The 17750-nt window shown below is 42.7% G+C and overlaps 1 protein-coding gene across 2 annotated transcripts; it reads right to left on the bottom strand.

The window, feature by feature from the left end:
• Positions 1 to 2101: 2101 nt before the first annotated feature.
• On the bottom strand, positions 2102 to 12945 carry STX16 (syntaxin 16). Of its 2 annotated transcripts, XM_054274673.1 has the most exons (9): positions 12777 to 12945; positions 10533 to 10544; positions 9414 to 9521; positions 7750 to 7890; positions 7064 to 7226; positions 6054 to 6145; positions 5761 to 5904; positions 5175 to 5255; positions 2102 to 4208 (listed from the first exon to the last, which is right to left on the bottom strand). In XM_054274673.1, exons 1-9 carry the CDS (start codon positions 12909 to 12911, stop codon positions 4104 to 4106), a joined length of 981 nt encoding a protein of 326 aa, XP_054130648.1. In that variant the 5' UTR covers positions 12912 to 12945; the 3' UTR covers positions 2102 to 4103. The 2 variants fall into 2 exon arrangements, with proteins under 2 accessions (XP_054130648.1, XP_054130649.1); XM_054274674.1 differs by lacking the exon at positions 10533 to 10544 and having other exon boundaries at positions 12831 to 12945.
• Positions 12946 to 17750: the final 4805 nt, after the last annotated feature.

Here is a 17750-nt window from a genome sequence, read left to right as displayed (position 1 = left end):
AGAATAAAATGATTATTCTGATCTTTTAGTAGTTGCCAAGCGCCTCCTATTAATATTTGGTTACAGAATATGCTGATTGGGAAGGACAGAGATCATCGATTCCAGCTCCTCCCCTGCACAGACACCCCGACAGTCCCAGCCTGTCCCTGGGAGCGAGGTCCGAACGCTCCTGGGGCTCAGACAGGTTTGGTGCTCTGACCGTTCCATGGGGAAGCCGATGCTCATTGATCTGCAGCCAGGAAAGCTGGGAAAGGTCTGTGCAATCTTCCACCTACGCGGGAAAAGTGAATTCTGATGCATATAATGGAAATACACCTAAAAGAAAAACAAAAAAACCCCAAACCCAGGCTGAATTCCAGAAGAAAAAATTCCCTAGAGTAAGGCCTTTGAAGGGACATTGCAGAAACTTTATTGAAAATAAAAGTTGTAGGAACATCTGTTGCAGAGGTCGGTGGTGCATCCTCACAGATGGGAGAGTAACTCAATACACAGACTCCAGCTTTAACCAGTCTCTTCCCCGAGCCACAGAAAATACATTGCTCAGGGTCCACTGGTGTGCCAACACATAAGATCAGCGTGGGAGTGAGAGGACACACAGCAATTACTTCAGATTGAGACATTCCAAAGATTCCTCCAGGCAGTAAGCTCCCAATCATTGAGCTCAAACTCTGCTGTTCTGCTGCTCTGAGAGTCCAAAACCAACCCATTCCCTGAATCCACAGCATCTGAAAAGCAAATTAAACATAGGAAACACTCACCTAACCCACAATCCTTTGTTGCAGTTAAGAGCAGCAGAGGAGGGTCCTCGTGAAGGGAATGGACTGAGGAAATCAATTTTATCTACAGAAACTCCCTGTGAACGTCCCACCACCAGCAGCTGCAACTACTTTTATTTGTCTGAGCTTCAGCAGAAGCTGCAGCAAGGACCTGTCTTCCAGTTATTGATCCTCTACAAGTATTCATGGAATTAAGCCAGTAAAATATAACTTATATGATCCATTGTAATCAATATGCAAAATTATAATGAATTCGCTGTTTTAATGAGTTTTGTTTAAGGTGGCTGTTTGGTTTGGGTTTTTTAAATAGTAAGCATATTTTTTTCTAACAAAATCAGTTTCATTGTAACCTATCTAAGAACTTAAGTTTTGCAAGGCTGTACCAAAAGCAGTTTCCAAACAGCTAAGCAAGAGTTAAGACTCCTTTGTGTTGTGGTTCATAAAAGCAAACCTTAAATCAATGCAATCTAGGCAGTGAACACAGCATTAAGGATAATATCCAATTTTTAGCACATTCCAAAAATCAGCAAGAGAAAAACCAATTCTTCCACATTACTTTTCAGTTTCTAGAGAAAACTTGCAGTAAAAATAAATTGGCTATTACAGTGCTTTCAATACTGTCCTTTTGGCATGTAATTAATTTCTGTTACCAAGTTGCAGCTCATTTTTTGCACACTCACATGCATTTTAATGGAGAAACTGTGTACTAGCAACAGCTTACAGGCCATTCCCACCAGGTGAGGACACAAATCCTTGGGAGTTGCTTTAGCAATACTGTTGTTTTGTAAGGAATCTGAGCTTCCAACCAGGCTGAGAAGAATCCAGCACCCATGAAGCAGCCCCAGGCTGAGAGAGGGTCCCAGCTCTGGCTGCAGCAGCACACAGAGATTGCCAGGGCTGGGCAGAAGCGAGGGCAGGAGGCTCAGGCAGCTCCTGAACACCTGAGGAGCAGCAGCTGCTGTGGCTTTTCTGGGCTTTCACTGCCAAAGGCACAGACAGATCCCTTTGTGGGGAGACTCGCACAGAGCACAGCATCAGGTTGGGCTGACCTGCTGACAGTTAATCACACTGACTCAGGACAAGCCACACACCAGCAATTATACAGAATCCAGCCTGTCCTTCCTTAATAGAATCAAGCTTCAATAAATTCCAGCTCAAGTTACATAGAACACTTGACATCTAAATTTAACCTCATCAAAAATGCATTTCCTCATACAGAATTTGGGTAGAAAATAGGTAGACAGCGGGCATAACTCATGGGAAATAACTCTTGACAATGCAAATGACATTGTGCTACAGAAAGTTACTTTTTTAAAAAAAAGATATTTCACATCACTGCCACTTTCATTTATTATGAAGAACAGAAACATGTTAACATCACAAAAGTATGTTTCAGTTTATAATTTAAATAAAAAAAAAAATAATTGCCCAATTAGGTTGGAAGTGTTTTATTACTTCTTTGAAACCATCTGCCATGATAAAATGTCAAAAGCACCGGTCAAGACAGAAATAAATAACACGATCTCAGTTAGAGAGAAAGTTGCAAATACAGTATATTAAATTATAGCCATTTGCTGCCTCACACCAAGTGATGCAGCCAGCACGAGGGACAGTAGTTTCACTCACGATCATTGAAAGATCTATCACCAGAACAGGGGAGCTGCACACCCAACACAAGCCTCATTCTTCCTTTCACCCATTTACTTCATGAAATCCATGAAGAGTTTGAACTGGCAGTTTTGGTGGTTCAACATCCCCTTTCTCTAGAGGTAACAAGAGTGGTACAAAGTTTTCCATCAGCCCCACAAAAAAGCCAAGGCTTTCATGTTTTTGCAGTCTTTGCTTTCAGGTCCATCCCTGAAAATGGTCAGTTTAAAGCCATGTCTCAAGTCCTCTTTAGCACAAAGAACTCAGGGCAGGCAAGAGTTGCAACTTCAGTATCACATAGTGTTGTGAACCTGCACTGCTGGGGCTTGAGCAGAGCAGCTCTGCAGGTCTGTGGGGAGCACTTGGATCAGCCAGAAAATGAAGGAAGTTACAGTCCCTTTGGGGAAATAAAAAAACAACCAAACATATTTAAAAAAAATAAAAAGCAATATTAAAAATATTAAGACAAGGCCTCTACAATTGCACATCACTTCAGGCCTGAATTAAATTAAGAGTATTCTATTACTTCTATGGTGCCTTAATTTCTGTTGTATGGCCTGCAGCAAAGTTCTCCACTGAAAAAAGCAGAGAAAACCCCAAACTCTCCACTGAAGGCCTTGTAACATGTCACTTGCATGACACCTCTCATGGTCAGTAAAAGACCACAAACATGTCCTCTCCCAGGAAGACATTTGAAAGAGAATTTTCTGTCAGGGAAAATGGATGTAATATCTACTGTAGTGAAGCCACTTCTTATACAAAAACATAACCCATATGGACAAATGCATTGTAAAATAAACAATTTATACAGCAGCTACAGTTTGAAACATCCAAGACCCACTGCAGCAGGCCAGAGAGATTCTCTTTTTGGGTTTCTACTCCATTTTTTCAGCTTAACTACCCTGCTTTAATGTAATGTTTGTACTTTAACTAAAAAAAAATAATGCATGAAAAAAAATATGATCATCCCAATGAAGGAAAATCATTCCCATGATTACTCAGGCTCAGAAAATTTTTTAATTAACTAAGCATGTTAAATTATGCCAGTGATTACATCTTGTTATTTACAAGATCAAGTACCACTGATTCTTAGTAATGGTGCAGTATCTAAATTAAGATCACAGGGGTTGGATTATGTTCTGATTGCTAAAAGCTTTCCTTTTTAGCTGCCTATCCAGTTCTTTGGAGTTTTTGAGTCTGGAAGAATGGGCATTCAATCAAACAATTTTCTGTCTCAACAAATTTTCCATTAAGATCAATTTTTGACATCCAGTCCTATTGAATCAGTAACATGGTTTAAATTTGAAGTCTGTAACAATTATGACATAAGAATATAGAAGACAACACATTTTTGTTCACAGTAACACACTAATTACTGTAGTCACTGGTAAACTTCAATGTTTAATTATTCTTAAGTACTGTGTTTCAAAATACCTCTGCATAGAGCACCGAATTTTTTTGTGTGGGAGCATCAAATTTCCTGACATTTTCCATGTAACCCTTACAAACACCTCACAGACCACCAAACTTGTACTTTGAAGAATTCTACAGGAACATTGCACAGACGTGGCACCACAAGGGCTCGTACATTCAAAGGCAGCTTTCTGGAGTGCAGGTCCATCCATTCACATTGGGAAAAAAGTTCACAGAAACTCCAAAAATGAGAAAATGAAGCGAAACCTAGTGTGACTTTACACCAATAAGAACAACAATAAGGACAATTACTATAACAAACAAAATTAAAATAACGAGCATCTTCCGATTCTTCTTTTGATATTGCTCTGCCTGTAAAACAGAGAGGAAAGAGTTAATAATTACATTTCTGCAAGGCTGAGGTACAGACTCCTGTTTAGTGTAAGTGTAATGTATACTGCAGGCAATTCCCACACAGTAACTGATCTACCAGAAGCTCCAGGGAAGGTAAATGCACACTGAAGTCACATCCACCCATGTTAAAGACTCAGTTTGCAGAGATAAGATTCCTGTATCATGTCTGAAGGACATTAAAATTCACAGCAAAATTTGTTTTTTAACAGGCACATTTGTTGTACCTGGTCAGCTGTGCATTTTCATTTAATTTCAATTAGAACTGAAAGTTTGATTTTTGAGTTGGTTCTCAAGTTTTCTGCTTCATTCCTTCTTTCTTCTAACCATATTTTCTCATCCTTCCTTTTTGCAGGGGAATTAATAGGATACAACATAGAGGAAATTCTCCAAAAGCCAAATTAAATTCTATTAATAGAAGCTAAACAAAACAAAGCTTCTATTTTGTTTTTAATTAAGAAGCCTTCAAAATAAAACTAAAACAAAATGACCACAGAACTCTGATCTGCTGAGATAAATCTTTATAAACCTTTTCAGGTGTTCATAGCAAAACTTCACATTAAAGCAAGAGGTTGGATCTAACAAGTGTCAGATGGTAAGAGAAAACATTAATAATTATTCTTTCTGCTCACATGATTGAGATAATGTTTTCAAACTAAAGTCTGCAGTGAGGAACCCAATAATCAGCCCTATTCCCAAGTGCCTGGCTTTTCAAAGAGAGAAGGAATTGCAGATAGGTCCCACCAGGTCAGCAATATAAATATCAAAGCACATTGGTTGGATGCCCAGAAAGTCTTTGAAGAAATCAACTCGAGGCACCAAGCATGACATTAACAGAAGTTACATGGGAAGCTCCTCTTACAGTACAGCTGTAATTAGAAAAGCTTGTTAGACATGCAAAATGGCTGAAGTATTCCATCAGCTTACCTTATGCAGTTGTTTTAGACCCTCTTCAGTTTTCATACATGACTGTTCAATATTATAGTCAATTCTATCTAGAACTGTTCCCTAAATAAAATGGAGAAAACAAGCACCAAATTGAACCTAAACGAGCTTCATAAAGCAAATGTTATCATAAGCAGCAGAGTAATTAACAACACTCACAGCAAACAGTTCATGAGCTATGTAAACAATGAATTTTTACAGAACTAGCTGGGACTTCACTAAGCAAATTCCTTGCTCAGTTCCTAATAGCAGCTCTGTCACCATCTCACATCACATCCCTTACAATCATCTTCATTCCACACCAGCTGCTTTTGGCTGACAAACTCAACAGAAACTGATCTCTGGGAGAAATAACCAAGTGAACTCTGGCTTTCTGTGTTTTCTGGTTTTTAGTCTAACCCACAATACGAGTTGAATTTCTATTCATTTATTTTCATTAACTCAACCTGTGGCAGATTTCAAGCAGAGGAAACCTGAGCATGAAGAAGCAAATTAGGAAAAGTGAGTCTGGAACCTTCAGACTACATGGAAAGTCCCATTTCTCACTAACACTGTGCTGTCCATGTACCTGTTCTACTATCATTGCTCCCAGGTCCCTAAATATCTCGTTGAGATCAGAGATTGACTGCACAATCTGACGGATTTCTCGCTCCCTCTCTTCCACCATCAGCGTGTTCTGCTCCACCAATGCCAGCTGGTCATCTGTAAAACCCTGTTGAAACAGAAGATTTACATGCTGAACTAATATTAATGACATGGAAATAATTAAAAGCATAAAAAGATTTCATAACTCAGATATTTACAATCTGAGAAGAGAAAATGCAATGAATATTGAATTTGTGTAAAAACATCTTAACTTACTCTATCATAAAGTGTATCATCCTCCCCATCATCCATCAGTGGGACTGAGGTGTCAAAGAAGTGTTTGGACCTTTCTTCTCTATTCTTCATACCTGTAAAAGACAAACTATGTTAGAGCATAATATTTGAGCACACTATAACCAGGGTAAGGTCTGAAGCACCAGACAGAAAAGCACAAAAAAGAAAATCTCGGTAGTAAATTACATAAATCACAATATTTAAATTTTAACTGTCAGGCTTACTATTTAAGAAAAGCACAACAAATTCAACCAGACTTGTAAGACTGATTAAATCAGTGTTTTTTAAGTTGTTATGTTCCATGAAGTTAAAAAATTTAGGAAGGTTAAGAACTTTAAAGTGTGATCACTGCAGGCTATTTTGTAACAAATTCTCTTGGGAACAATCCTTGTCTGAACTGTAATCTTCAGTTCCACTTGTGCCATTTATATCACAGGAAGAAATATCAATGTTAAATTTAAAAATAGAGTTTTTGTGCATTTCTTTCAAGATTTAAAAAATCTGTCTCAGCTTAAAAGAGAATAGAACAAAATTTTACTTCTAAACAGAAAATATTCCACTTCCAGTCTGTTTATGGATGCAGAATTTTAATTTATCACAGACTATCTCTTAAGCTTTATCTAGCACAGCCTGCCATCTGCAGCAGGTGCTATGGCTGAACACCAGTGGCTGCTTCACCAGTGTAACACATGCAGCTCTGCAATCCACAATCTGAGAAGCAAAATGCATTAAAATTGTGGCTAGATGAAATCTGGTTTTGTTGATATGCTCAACTATGACATTTCTTCTTCAGCAACTAGAAAAAGAAGCAGAACAAAGCAGTTTGAACATGAGCTGTGAAACACAAACTCTGCAATTCCAACTCCAGTTAGTCCTGTGTGCATCATTTAACCCTTCTGTGCTTCAGTTTCCCCAGCCAAGACAAGAAGCACAGCTCAGTGAGTGCTGCCCACAAAGGGGCCCGTGCATTGCTGTTCCCCTCTAATGCTTACGTTTGAGATAGTCAGACTGTGCATGCCTAAAGTTGGTGGAGAGGTCCTGCAGGGCCTGTGCTAAGGAAGACACCACATTCCTGAGAACTCGTGCTTCTTGCTCTGTGCAGGTGCGTGACCTGCTCTGCAGCACCTGCACTGCCCTCTGACACCTGTGGAATAACTGAGAGAACAACTTCATCAGTGAAAATCATACAGCAGCACACACTGCAAACAGCACTTTGAACCCTAATATTTTGATTTCTACATTTTTAAAAGTAATTTTTTAATTTGCCCCGTGCAATGTTTAAAAAGAAATGGAAACAGAACATAAATGGACAAATAACTTTGAGCTAACAAGGCAGCAGAGTACCACAACTCCCTCTGACCAAAGACATTTGCTTCATTATAATTAGCTGGACTGCAAGCCTCAGAATAGACATCTGCAGATACAGATTTCTCTGAGATAATTGTAAATTTGATTTGATAATCTCCCAATCCTGTTCCAAGTAGAAAATCAAACAGGCAAGGGAAAGAACAGGGAGGTTGAAGTGACTTGTTGGGAAGTTCAGAGCAGAGCCCAGGACTTCTGGCTCACTCCAACACTGATCACAAAATAAATCCTTTGCTCAGAGCAAACCACTGCCTCATCCTAAAGCATTGAAGATGTGCCAGACTGGAGGTGTAGGACCCAAAGCCCTCTGTACCTGTGTGATCTCCTGGGTTGTGATTTCTATTGCCCGTTCCTCTTCACTGCTGTCATCCAGTGTGGGTCTGTTTAGATGTTTATCATGAAGACTGGCTAATTCTTTCATTTTCTGTTTAACCCTGGCAATATCATACTGAATCTAAAACAGAAAGCCCAACAGGAAGAAAGGGAATTAATTAATGCTTCAGGGGAAAAGGTTCTGACAAATGTTAGACAAAAATCATTGAGAGAAATCTGTAACATAAAAGGCAAATCAAATATTATTAAAAGCCACATAAAAAGCTGACTAAGAAACTGATACTCTTAATAGACTTTGAGTGTGGTACTCTTTTACACCTACTCATTAATCTTAGACAAGACTACTGCTTTCAAATGTGCTTCATTAAGTTAGAATAATATTTTTATAATTATACAGCATCACAGCTAGAAGATTTAGCCAACTTCCAAAATATAAATGGAAATTCAGGTCACACCTCTAACTCTGTCAGAAATTGAATAGCCTCAACCCAACAGCAGAAGTTAAATGCCATGCTTTCAACCAAGTAATTAAAAATAAATCTGTAAGGATGATTATGCTGGAAAAGGAGACTAAGCATCTTTCTACACAATGGGCTCTGTCCACACAAACTGATGAGCCAACGTGTGTTCTGAGTGTGCATTTAAAAAAAAAGGATTTTCTGAAAGTCAAGAATAGCTTCACACTCCAAATAATGGAAAAAGTTTTTAATTAGATGCTTCCAGAATCATTCCCTTGCATTTGTCCAAATACTTCCAAAACTTGCAAGGCACATAGATTGAAGAGGCAGAAAAATTCTCCTGCTAGGAAACACTAACATTTCCTGTTTTCAAACACTGAACTGCTCACCTCTGCCATTTTAGGGTTTATTCAACTGGACCAGCTTCAAACAAAAATTTAAACTAAAATTTTTATTTGAATCTTTCTTTCAAAGCTATTTGTGCTAGGAAACGGACAGAATGTGAATGACAGTAACAAATCCCCCCATGGCAGGTCCAGCTGGATGTGCCAGGGTGTGAGATCTCAGCACATCAGCCCTGATGTGCAGAGTCACCGAGACAACCCTTGGGGGGCTCGGAGGTCCTGGAATGTTGCCAGAAGTGTCTGGTGGCTGGGCTGTGATCCTGCACGGGAGACGACACCTGTGTGAGGATGGGAGGATCTCACTGGGATAAATGGTGAAGGGATGGGTTAATTATAGTGCGAAACACAGGTTTTAGAATTTCGGTACAGGGGGGTTCTAGAGAAACAAGATGGAGGAATTAGGGCTTGTCCTGTCCTTCTTCTTCTTTTTCTTGGCCTCCATCTGTGTGGTGGTGGTGGCACTTTGGGATTGGTTCTTACTAAAAGTGCACTTGTCAATAAGGGTGAAAAGCATTGGGGAAAATAGGTAAATATCTTATACGTAGTTTTGGGTATAAAGATAAGTGACCGCCCCGAGGGCTCTCAGTGTGCTCATGGCCGACGTGCTGTGCTCTGTCGGGCCGAGAGAAAATCTTGTAGATAAAAACTAATAAACACTGAAGACCGAGAAAAAACCTGAAGACTCTTTTCGCCCTTTGGAGCGCGGGCTGTCCCAGGGCCATCCCGAGCCTTTCCAGGCCATCAAAAACAGCCGAGCATGGGACACCAGGGCTCACACCCACCTCGTCTGCCCCATCCACCCACTTGGGCGGGAGGCGCTTGGTGACGCCGATGGCGGCCTCGGGGTCCAGGCTGATCCCTGACACCAGGGCCATGCGGTCATCAGCCAGCTGCACAGGCAAACAGACAGCAATTAGCTGGGTTAATTACACCCCAACCAACCCCCGAGCACCACAAAGGGGCATCTGTGCCTTCCCATAGAAATGGACCTCAGAGATGTGGTCAAACATCTGTCCCTGCTTTGGCTCTCTGTGCTAATGACCCACACCCTCCGTCTTGTGCAGCATCTGAAAGCTCAGAGTTACTCCTAGAATAAATTCTTAGCAAATTTCCCAGGAGGAAAGCTGGTATTGCAGTGAGAATTTGAGTAACTCTCATGTTGGTGCATTTCTATAATTTCTATCATATCTATTCTATCTAACAATTCACAGCCAATGTTGCAGCACAGTTCATATTGGGCCTGGCAAGTTTGAAAAATGCATTTGGGAAAATCTCAGAAAAAACATTAATTATAATTGCTTGTTCTCAAACAATGTTATTCTGAAGACCAAACACTCTTGCAAACTGACATGCATCTCAAATGGTTAAATTACTTAGTGATAATTAAATTGTGCTAAACACAAATAGCCAAGGCAGTGCTGCAGATGATCATCAATGATACCTCTTATAACATTAACTAATTACTTGGCAAGGCTTTCATACAAACATTTCCCTACTTTCTCCCAAATTTGTAATTTTCCTTTATCAGGCCTGGAAAGTTTTGTGGTTCCCTACCCCATCCCTTTTTAAAAAACAATCCCCCTTCCTTCCTGAGCAACTCTTTCTTGAAAGCCATTTCTTTATCCCTGACCTTATTCCTGATCAATAAAGTTTGCATAATTTATGCACAGCATGAAGAATAGTTAATGGCTTCACTGTGCAAAATCACTCTACCCCACAGGCCCACAATAAGTCAGATTGGTTCATACATTAATCTATTTATAATATAACATCACAAAATGCCTGATTTCTCTATGCAAAGACTCTTCATCCTATACAATGAAATTCTATAAACCAGCAGAATAAAGAAAGAGTATTTTAGCTTTGATGCACCATGGCAGAATAAAATGTGAAAACAATACCTCATCCAGCTCCTGAAGTGATTTGTGGATGCCATCAGCCCCATCCAGTTAGAGACAGCAAAAGATAAAAGGGAAAAAAGAGACATAGGACAGATATAGGGCATGGTCAGTTGAGAAAATACTGATTTATTTTTAAAGCATGATGGTTTACCAAGAACAAACAAACTGGCTTTTAAGACATGGTTAATCAATAAATACATCATGATATAGCATTTTAAGTCAGCATTTTGCTTAATACACCAACTTTAAAAAAAACATTTCAGTTCCTTGGTAAACAACAAGAACGTAACAGATAAGTGCAGAGCTTGGTTTGTTCTACAAAGTAATTGCACAGTGAAGTTTCTAAAGGCTGAAATGTCAGGCAGAAAAGCTGCAATAGAACCCAGAGAAGAATGACAGCAAGGGCAGTCTGAGTGCAGCACTCAGCATCCACTGCCTTTGGTTGTGATTGTACATTTATTGAGGAGTTTTTGTACATTTATTGACATTTATTGACAAGCACCCCAGTTCTCACAGGATCAAAGACAGCAAAGGACAAAAGGCAGAAGCAAATGTTCAGTCACTTCTGTACACACTTGAGCTCTGCTCTGCTTCCAGGGAACATTAACCCTGCAGGGAACTGAAAAAATACACCAGGACATGAATCTGCACCTTCTGCTCACCAGTCTCTGTGAGCAAAAGGATATTTCACTCCAAGATTAACAAAGTCAGACCTAAAACTGGACAGAATCCTTGTGGTTTAACAAAGCAGCAGCAGCTGATCTCTTAGGAGATTGCCCAAGCTTTTGGAACAGGACTCCATTGCTAAAGATGCTGCTTTGATTGAGTTTAGGAATGAAATTCCTGACAGAACTCTCACACCAAAGGGTTCCTCAAGGGGAAAGCTGGAGATGAGTTCAGGGAAGCTGAGGTGCTGTGGGCTGGAATTTGCCCCCTGGCCTGGTGGCACAGAGCAGCTCTGCCTGGGGACAGCAGCCAGGGAAACACAGCAGCAGCACCAAAGCACGTGAGACAAACAGCTCACAGCACCTGCACACCTCTGCTGAGACATCACCTGGGGGACTCTGAGATGCCACATGGCCAGGAATGCACACAGGGACAGCTCCCAGTCACTGAGAGCCCCACTGCAGTGAGCAGCCCAGCCAAACCTTCAATTGATGTTAACAAACACTGCAAATAAATATTTGATGCAGGTGCTCAATGTTATTGCACTGCCTGCTGAGTAAAGTGCAGTTTCATTGCTTAGGAGAAGTGAGTTCAAAATATTTTGGAATCTTTTTCTAGGTGATATTTTTAAAATAGAATTCACTTTTTCTAGGTGATATTTAAAAAAACCCAAGGATCTACAGAAGTGACATTAAAAAATGAACAAGGACTAAATGCAGAGTCAAAGTGTACATGAAAAATACAAATTACTGTTGACATTTCCTGTTCTGCAAATGCAATTTAATCCACAGCTTCTTAGACATAGGTGTAATACAGTTAGCAATGAACAAAGACCATTGGCAGCAGCAGGAAGCACTGCTTTTCCCAACAAAAATCATCAATGTAAAGCTATTTAGAGTGATGAGACTGCCAGCAGATATTTACTGGTGGCTGTGACAAATGAATGATGAGTTTAAACAGAAAGTGTGAAAACCTGAGCAGAGCTGAGCTGCCAAGCAGCCCATCACAGCCTGACTAGCTGAAAACCCAGAAAAAGTTACAGAAACTCCTCTGAAGCAGTCGCTTCTGTAGTTTCTGTAAAGAGGAGTTACACTAGACTCTAGAATCCCCCTTCTCCCAGATGTGATTGAGTATTATTTGTATTTAGGGATAAATAAAGGGCAATGAACATCAGAGCAACTTATGGAGAAATTTAAGCAATGGGACTAAACTACACCAGTGTATTTAACAGTGCCCACAGTGAGGCAAATAGAAGAGTTCTGCTGTATGAATTTATTTCTTTTTGGAGGTGAGGAGGCCTCAAACCCCTCCTGCCAATGCCAGCACGAGGCTGCCAGAACAGAAACTGATTTATTACACACGGAGCGAGCAGCACACACAGATCTCTTCTATTCCTTTAACGTGAAGGAGCGGGAAAACAGGAACCACCGGGGTGGGGAGGGCCGGGCAGAGGGAGGAAGGTCGGGGAAGGAGGGAGGGAGGGGTGGGTTTGAGGAGAGGGTTCAGGGGACAGGGGCAGGGCCCGGCCCGGCAGCGCGGGGCGCGGCGAGTACAGAAGGATGAAGGGAGGAGACTCACCGCAGCAGCCATGCTACGTGAATTCAGAGGGCTGGAGGAGCCGAAACTACTCACTTGCTCGGCCAGCAGCTGCCGGCTCTGCACCGCGTTGTTCCGCAACAACAAGAACGCGTCCGTGAGACGCCGGGTGGCCATGGCCCCCCGCCCCGCCGGGCCCGAGCCCGGCCCGGGGCCCGCGGCAGACGCGGCGGCCGCCCCTCACAGGGTCGGGGCGCAGACCCGTCAGAGGGCCGTGAGCGGCAGCGCTCAGAGGGCCGGGGCCGGGACGGCCCTGGGCGGGACCGGGACCCCCCAGCCCGGGCCCCCGCGGCCGCCGGGCGCCGCCATCGCCCCGGCCCGCACCGGCACTTCCGCGTTGTGCAGCGCCCGCCGCCTTCCGGCCGCGCGCCCGCGCCGCTCCGCCCGGCACCGCGGCCGCCACAACACAGTTCCGGTGCTCCGGGGGCCGGGGCAGCAGCGCCCGCGTGCGTGTCCATCCCTCTGTCCGTGTTCATGGTCGTGTCCATGTCTGTGTCCGTCCCGATGTCCGTGTCCATCCCTCTGTCCGTGTTCATGGCCGTGTCCGTGTTCATCCCTCTGTCCGTGTCCATCCCCATGTCCGTGTCCATGTCCATCCCCCCATTCTTCTCCAGTCCATCTCCACATCCATCTCCATGTCCAGCTCCACATAAACCCCACGTTCATTCCCATGTCCGTTGTCCGTATTCACAACCATCCCCATGTCCGTGCCCCATCCATGCCACATCCATCTCCATATCTATCCCCAGTGCATCCACACGTCCATCCCCACTCCAACTCTTCATCCATCCCCAAGTCCATGCCCACATCCCATTTGGTTTTTTCCTTCTGAGTCCATCCCACTCCTTCCTTGCCATTTGGTTTGCTTCCAGTCAATTTTCTGTTTTCCAGACAATGACAAGTGCCTTTTTCTCCGCCTGATTCCCAACAATCCAGGGTGTTCCCTGAAAATGAACATGCCATTTAAAATGACAATATGGTGTTTGACTTTTCAGAAGAGACTTTTCAACCTGCTGACTAAAATGACTTTTCCCAGCTGCTCTGTCAGTCCCATGTGGGGCAGATGTGACAGAGGCTTGGGCTCCGTCCTGTGCATCCCATCCCATTTATTCCAGGGACAGCTGACAGATCCCCATGGGAGCAGCAGTGCCCAGTGCCCAGCACTGCCAGGGGAGTGCTGCCCACGGATCAGCAGGAGACTCCCTGGCTCAAACCCTCCCAGACCAGGCAGTGTTTGCACCGTGGTGGAACAGGGACTGTAATCACAACCACGTTTTCTGAAATGTTATCTCATTGATTGAACTGCCTGGGCAAACTTGGACCGTGAAAAATGAGGGGGAAATTCCCTCTGCTAATTTAAGATATTTGGGGAGTTTTCTTGAGAAGCCCTTCTGTCTCAGTGGGAGAGACCTGAAAGTTGGAATTTAGCAAGGAAATAAGCTCCAGCCACGCAAGGCCTAACGCACGCAGCTCATTCTTCGTGGTCTGCTGAAATCTGCTTTCACTTTGGCTGCCTGACAGAGCCTTTAAAATATATGTGTGTGCTTCATTTCTTCATGCTAATTTTTAATCTACTGTAACAATTTTTATACTATGAGAACAGCTAATGACCTTCCTGCCTTCTCTTGGCACTGCTGCTGTGGCTGCAGGTCAGGAGAAATTTCTCCTGCCTTCAGTGGTCTCTCCATGATCTTTTAGAAAAAACCTTTTGGAATATCTCATTTGGATGGAGAACATGAACCCAATAGGAACCCCAATGTGCTGGAAGTTGGTACACAGCAGCAATTAACATATTTTGCTTTCTGATTTTTGCCAACTTAAAAAAAAGTTTTGGATGTTGGGCAGGCTTGGAATTTATGCAGGGGCTATAAAAGTATTTGGGACTTGTACACAGAGGGATAAAACTCTGCAAGGAATGGGTCCAGACTTGGTGAATAACCACTTCAAAGGGGATATTAGGAATAAGCAAAGGGAGTGGAAGGAATGGAAAAAAGGATTAATCAAAGAAAACTGCATCTTAGAAGTTAGGAGGTGTAGGCATAAAGGGAAAGGTGCCAGAAGGAAAGCTAAGGTAGATCTAGCAAAGGAAATTAAAACAAATAGCAAAATGTTCTTCAGGCATACATAGCAGGGGAGGAAGGAGAGGAGGGGGAGAGGTGATGAAAGGGGGGGAGGCAGGACACAAATGAATGTATAATATGTAGTGGAAATGTACACAGAGGAAATGAATGCATGGAGACAGAAATTACCTCATGCAAGTGGAACAAATCATCAGGATCATAATGCAACCATGATTTGGGCTAAATGATCGTTACAGGCACCTTTCAGCTGGAATATTCTGATTTCTGCCTCAGACATCCAAGAGCACTTTCTATCTGGCTGTGGAACAGCATCCCTGCATGAGCAACACAACACAATCTGAGAACAGGAAAAATTCTTCCAGCTTTTAAAAAGAGGGAAAACGATTGAAGTCTGATCCAAATAAAAGACAAGACTTTGGGATAAATTTAGCAAGAAAGAATAATAGCAGACATGATGGCAGAGAGAACTGGGCTAAAGGGGAACATAGATTTATTTACTGAAGGTGGACAGTGCTGGACTAACCTGGTGACTTTGGAAGGTTTTCATAGCAGATAAGAGCTGGTAGTTCTGTTCTGCCTGGTCATGAATAAATATAGGCTGGAAATGAGAGAATATGTTCAACCGTCAGAGGAATTGGGTCCTGGTGTCTCCTCCCTGCAGGCATGGCAAGGGCAAACAACCACATCAGAATGTTGGGTTTGATCTGATAATAAAAACCCCAGATCATATTTTCCCCTCTAAGGCAGCACACATCCCTAGATCCATCCCCTCAGTGTGTCCTGGCAATGCTCAGGGCTGCTTCATGCCTGTCCTGAGCCCACTGCCCCAGGTTTGGAGCCTGTGTCTTCCTCTGCCCTTTTATCTCTTTTTTCATGCCTGTTCCCTGCTGCTGCTCCCAGCGAGGCAGGAGACAGCAGTGCTGCCTGCACTGGCACATTCCTGCACCCACCTCCTCCCACAGCAGGGCCTGGTGGGGAACTTTCCAGTTGCTACTGTGGCATTTGGATCTGGCTTCTGGTGGAAAAAACCACTCCATATTCAGGAGAACATTCTATTTCGAGGTGAATAGATAAGCATCCTTTTTTTTTTCTTTTTTTCTTTTTTTTTTAAATGGCAAGTTAATCAGAGACATATTTCAAACTCCAGCTTTTAAACTCCTTTGCTTCTGCTTAAAAACTCCTTCACGGTGCTCCTGTCCCTGTATCACTGTTTGGGTGCCCAGGCCATGTGAAGGGCAAGCAGACCTCACGCTCCAGTGATCAGATGAAGGTCAATCCCCACCACGTTTTATCTTGTGTAATTGAGTAGATACACAGAGGAGGTGAAATATTGCACTCTTTTGAAGCCTGAGCAATCAGCTTGTGCCAAATTCAGGATTAATGGGCCGTGAAGTGCATTTTGCCCTGAAAAATCCCACCATCCTTTTGCAGATGGAACACTTCTCTGCCAGAGAAGTTCTGCAGGAAAGTTTCTAGAGAAAAAAACAGCAAAGTGTCTGGGTTACTTCTTTTGTTGCTGGAGGTGCATTCTCTGCACAGGGATTGATCCTGGGAAAATTGATCATGTTCTTGCCTTTATCTTGCTGCAGAAGGATTTCAGGTTTTAGGGCTGTCAAACTCTCAGTTTCCTGAGCAGGTCAATCACTGAGCCCGGTCTGTCTGTGCAGGGAACTGGAGCTTGCCGAGGTTTGCAGTGGGTGTGATTCTGACAGCATCTCTGTAGATGGTGCTGCAGGGCAGGGAGATGGGAGCAAGAACTGCCTGTGCTGCTTTTAAAATTCAGTCCCTTGGTTTCTCAACCAGCCCTTGGTATTCCAGCTTCCTTACAAGAAAATGAGACATAGTTGCCCATAATATCTTCATTTTGATGAGCTATAATCTGAATGCACCCATTGGAAGCATAAACAGAGGAGAGCTGTTATTTTCTCTGGGTTCAAACAGCTGACATTCTGTAACTCTGCCTGGAAAACTGCTGTTGAACAAACTGGCTTTTCATATTGATCTAAATGTACCAGCATTTTAACAGCAGATTGTGGAATCTAGGGAATTCCAGAAAAACATCTGAAAAAGAATAATAATGTGGTCATGCAGAGACACTAAATAATGGATGTTTAATAAAGAGAAAGAAATTCACATCTCTAAGGGGGCTCTGTCCTTTTTTGTTCAACATCAAGTGTTGCCTTGAGTTCAGCTGCTCTTCTGCACACTGAAAAATGGAAGAATGGATCCTGCAAATGTGTCTGTACTCCTCCCTTGCTACTGAAATGCAATCAATCCAGGTGGAATCAGGTCTTACTTAGAGCTGGGTAGGCAGTGAAGACTGATGTGTCTGCTTGGAGGGTTGGGAGAAATGTTTTAATCAAAATTCAGCTGCATGAATTTGGTGTTTACAGGCAGACATACTTCACATACATAATTACACAGGCAACCTTGTTCAAAGGCAGATGTGAGAGGCACAGCCTGTGAGTTTGTACCCCAGTCTCGTGACAGACTAATAATGCCTGTGGTACTTCAACAATGGAACAACTCTGTCATCTAATATTGTGCAAAATTCCCTCCCTCAGCTGGGCACTATATTAAATCTTCTGTGTCACCACAGTGTAGGTCACCTCTGCAGCAAAGATAAAAGGTTGCTCATTGTAGACATTTATATCTCTCCTTACCCTAATTCTCTCTCCAGTAGTCATGTGAGGATATTCTGGTTTAAAGTGAGCTATCAAATATAAAAATGTGTTAGTGGTCTCTTCCTTGTAAGGTGTATTTAATTTTAGATCCAGGTGGGACTCCTAGCATCATGGATGGGGTTTTCAGCTGAGCAAAAGTTGTGGGGCTGGAGGTATGGCAGTAATTAGATGTTGATGTGCAGAGGTAGTGT

Source organism: Melozone crissalis, unplaced genomic scaffold, assembly GCF_028551555.1.
Source record: "Melozone crissalis strain CALT ecotype California unplaced genomic scaffold, PUWL_Pcris_2 ptg000017l_1, whole genome shotgun sequence".
In the NCBI taxonomy this organism is placed as follows: Eukaryota; Metazoa; Chordata; class Aves; order Passeriformes; family Passerellidae; genus Melozone; species Melozone crissalis.
Note: the sequence above shows the minus strand (reverse complement) of the source record. Positions and strands in the feature narration are given on the sequence as shown.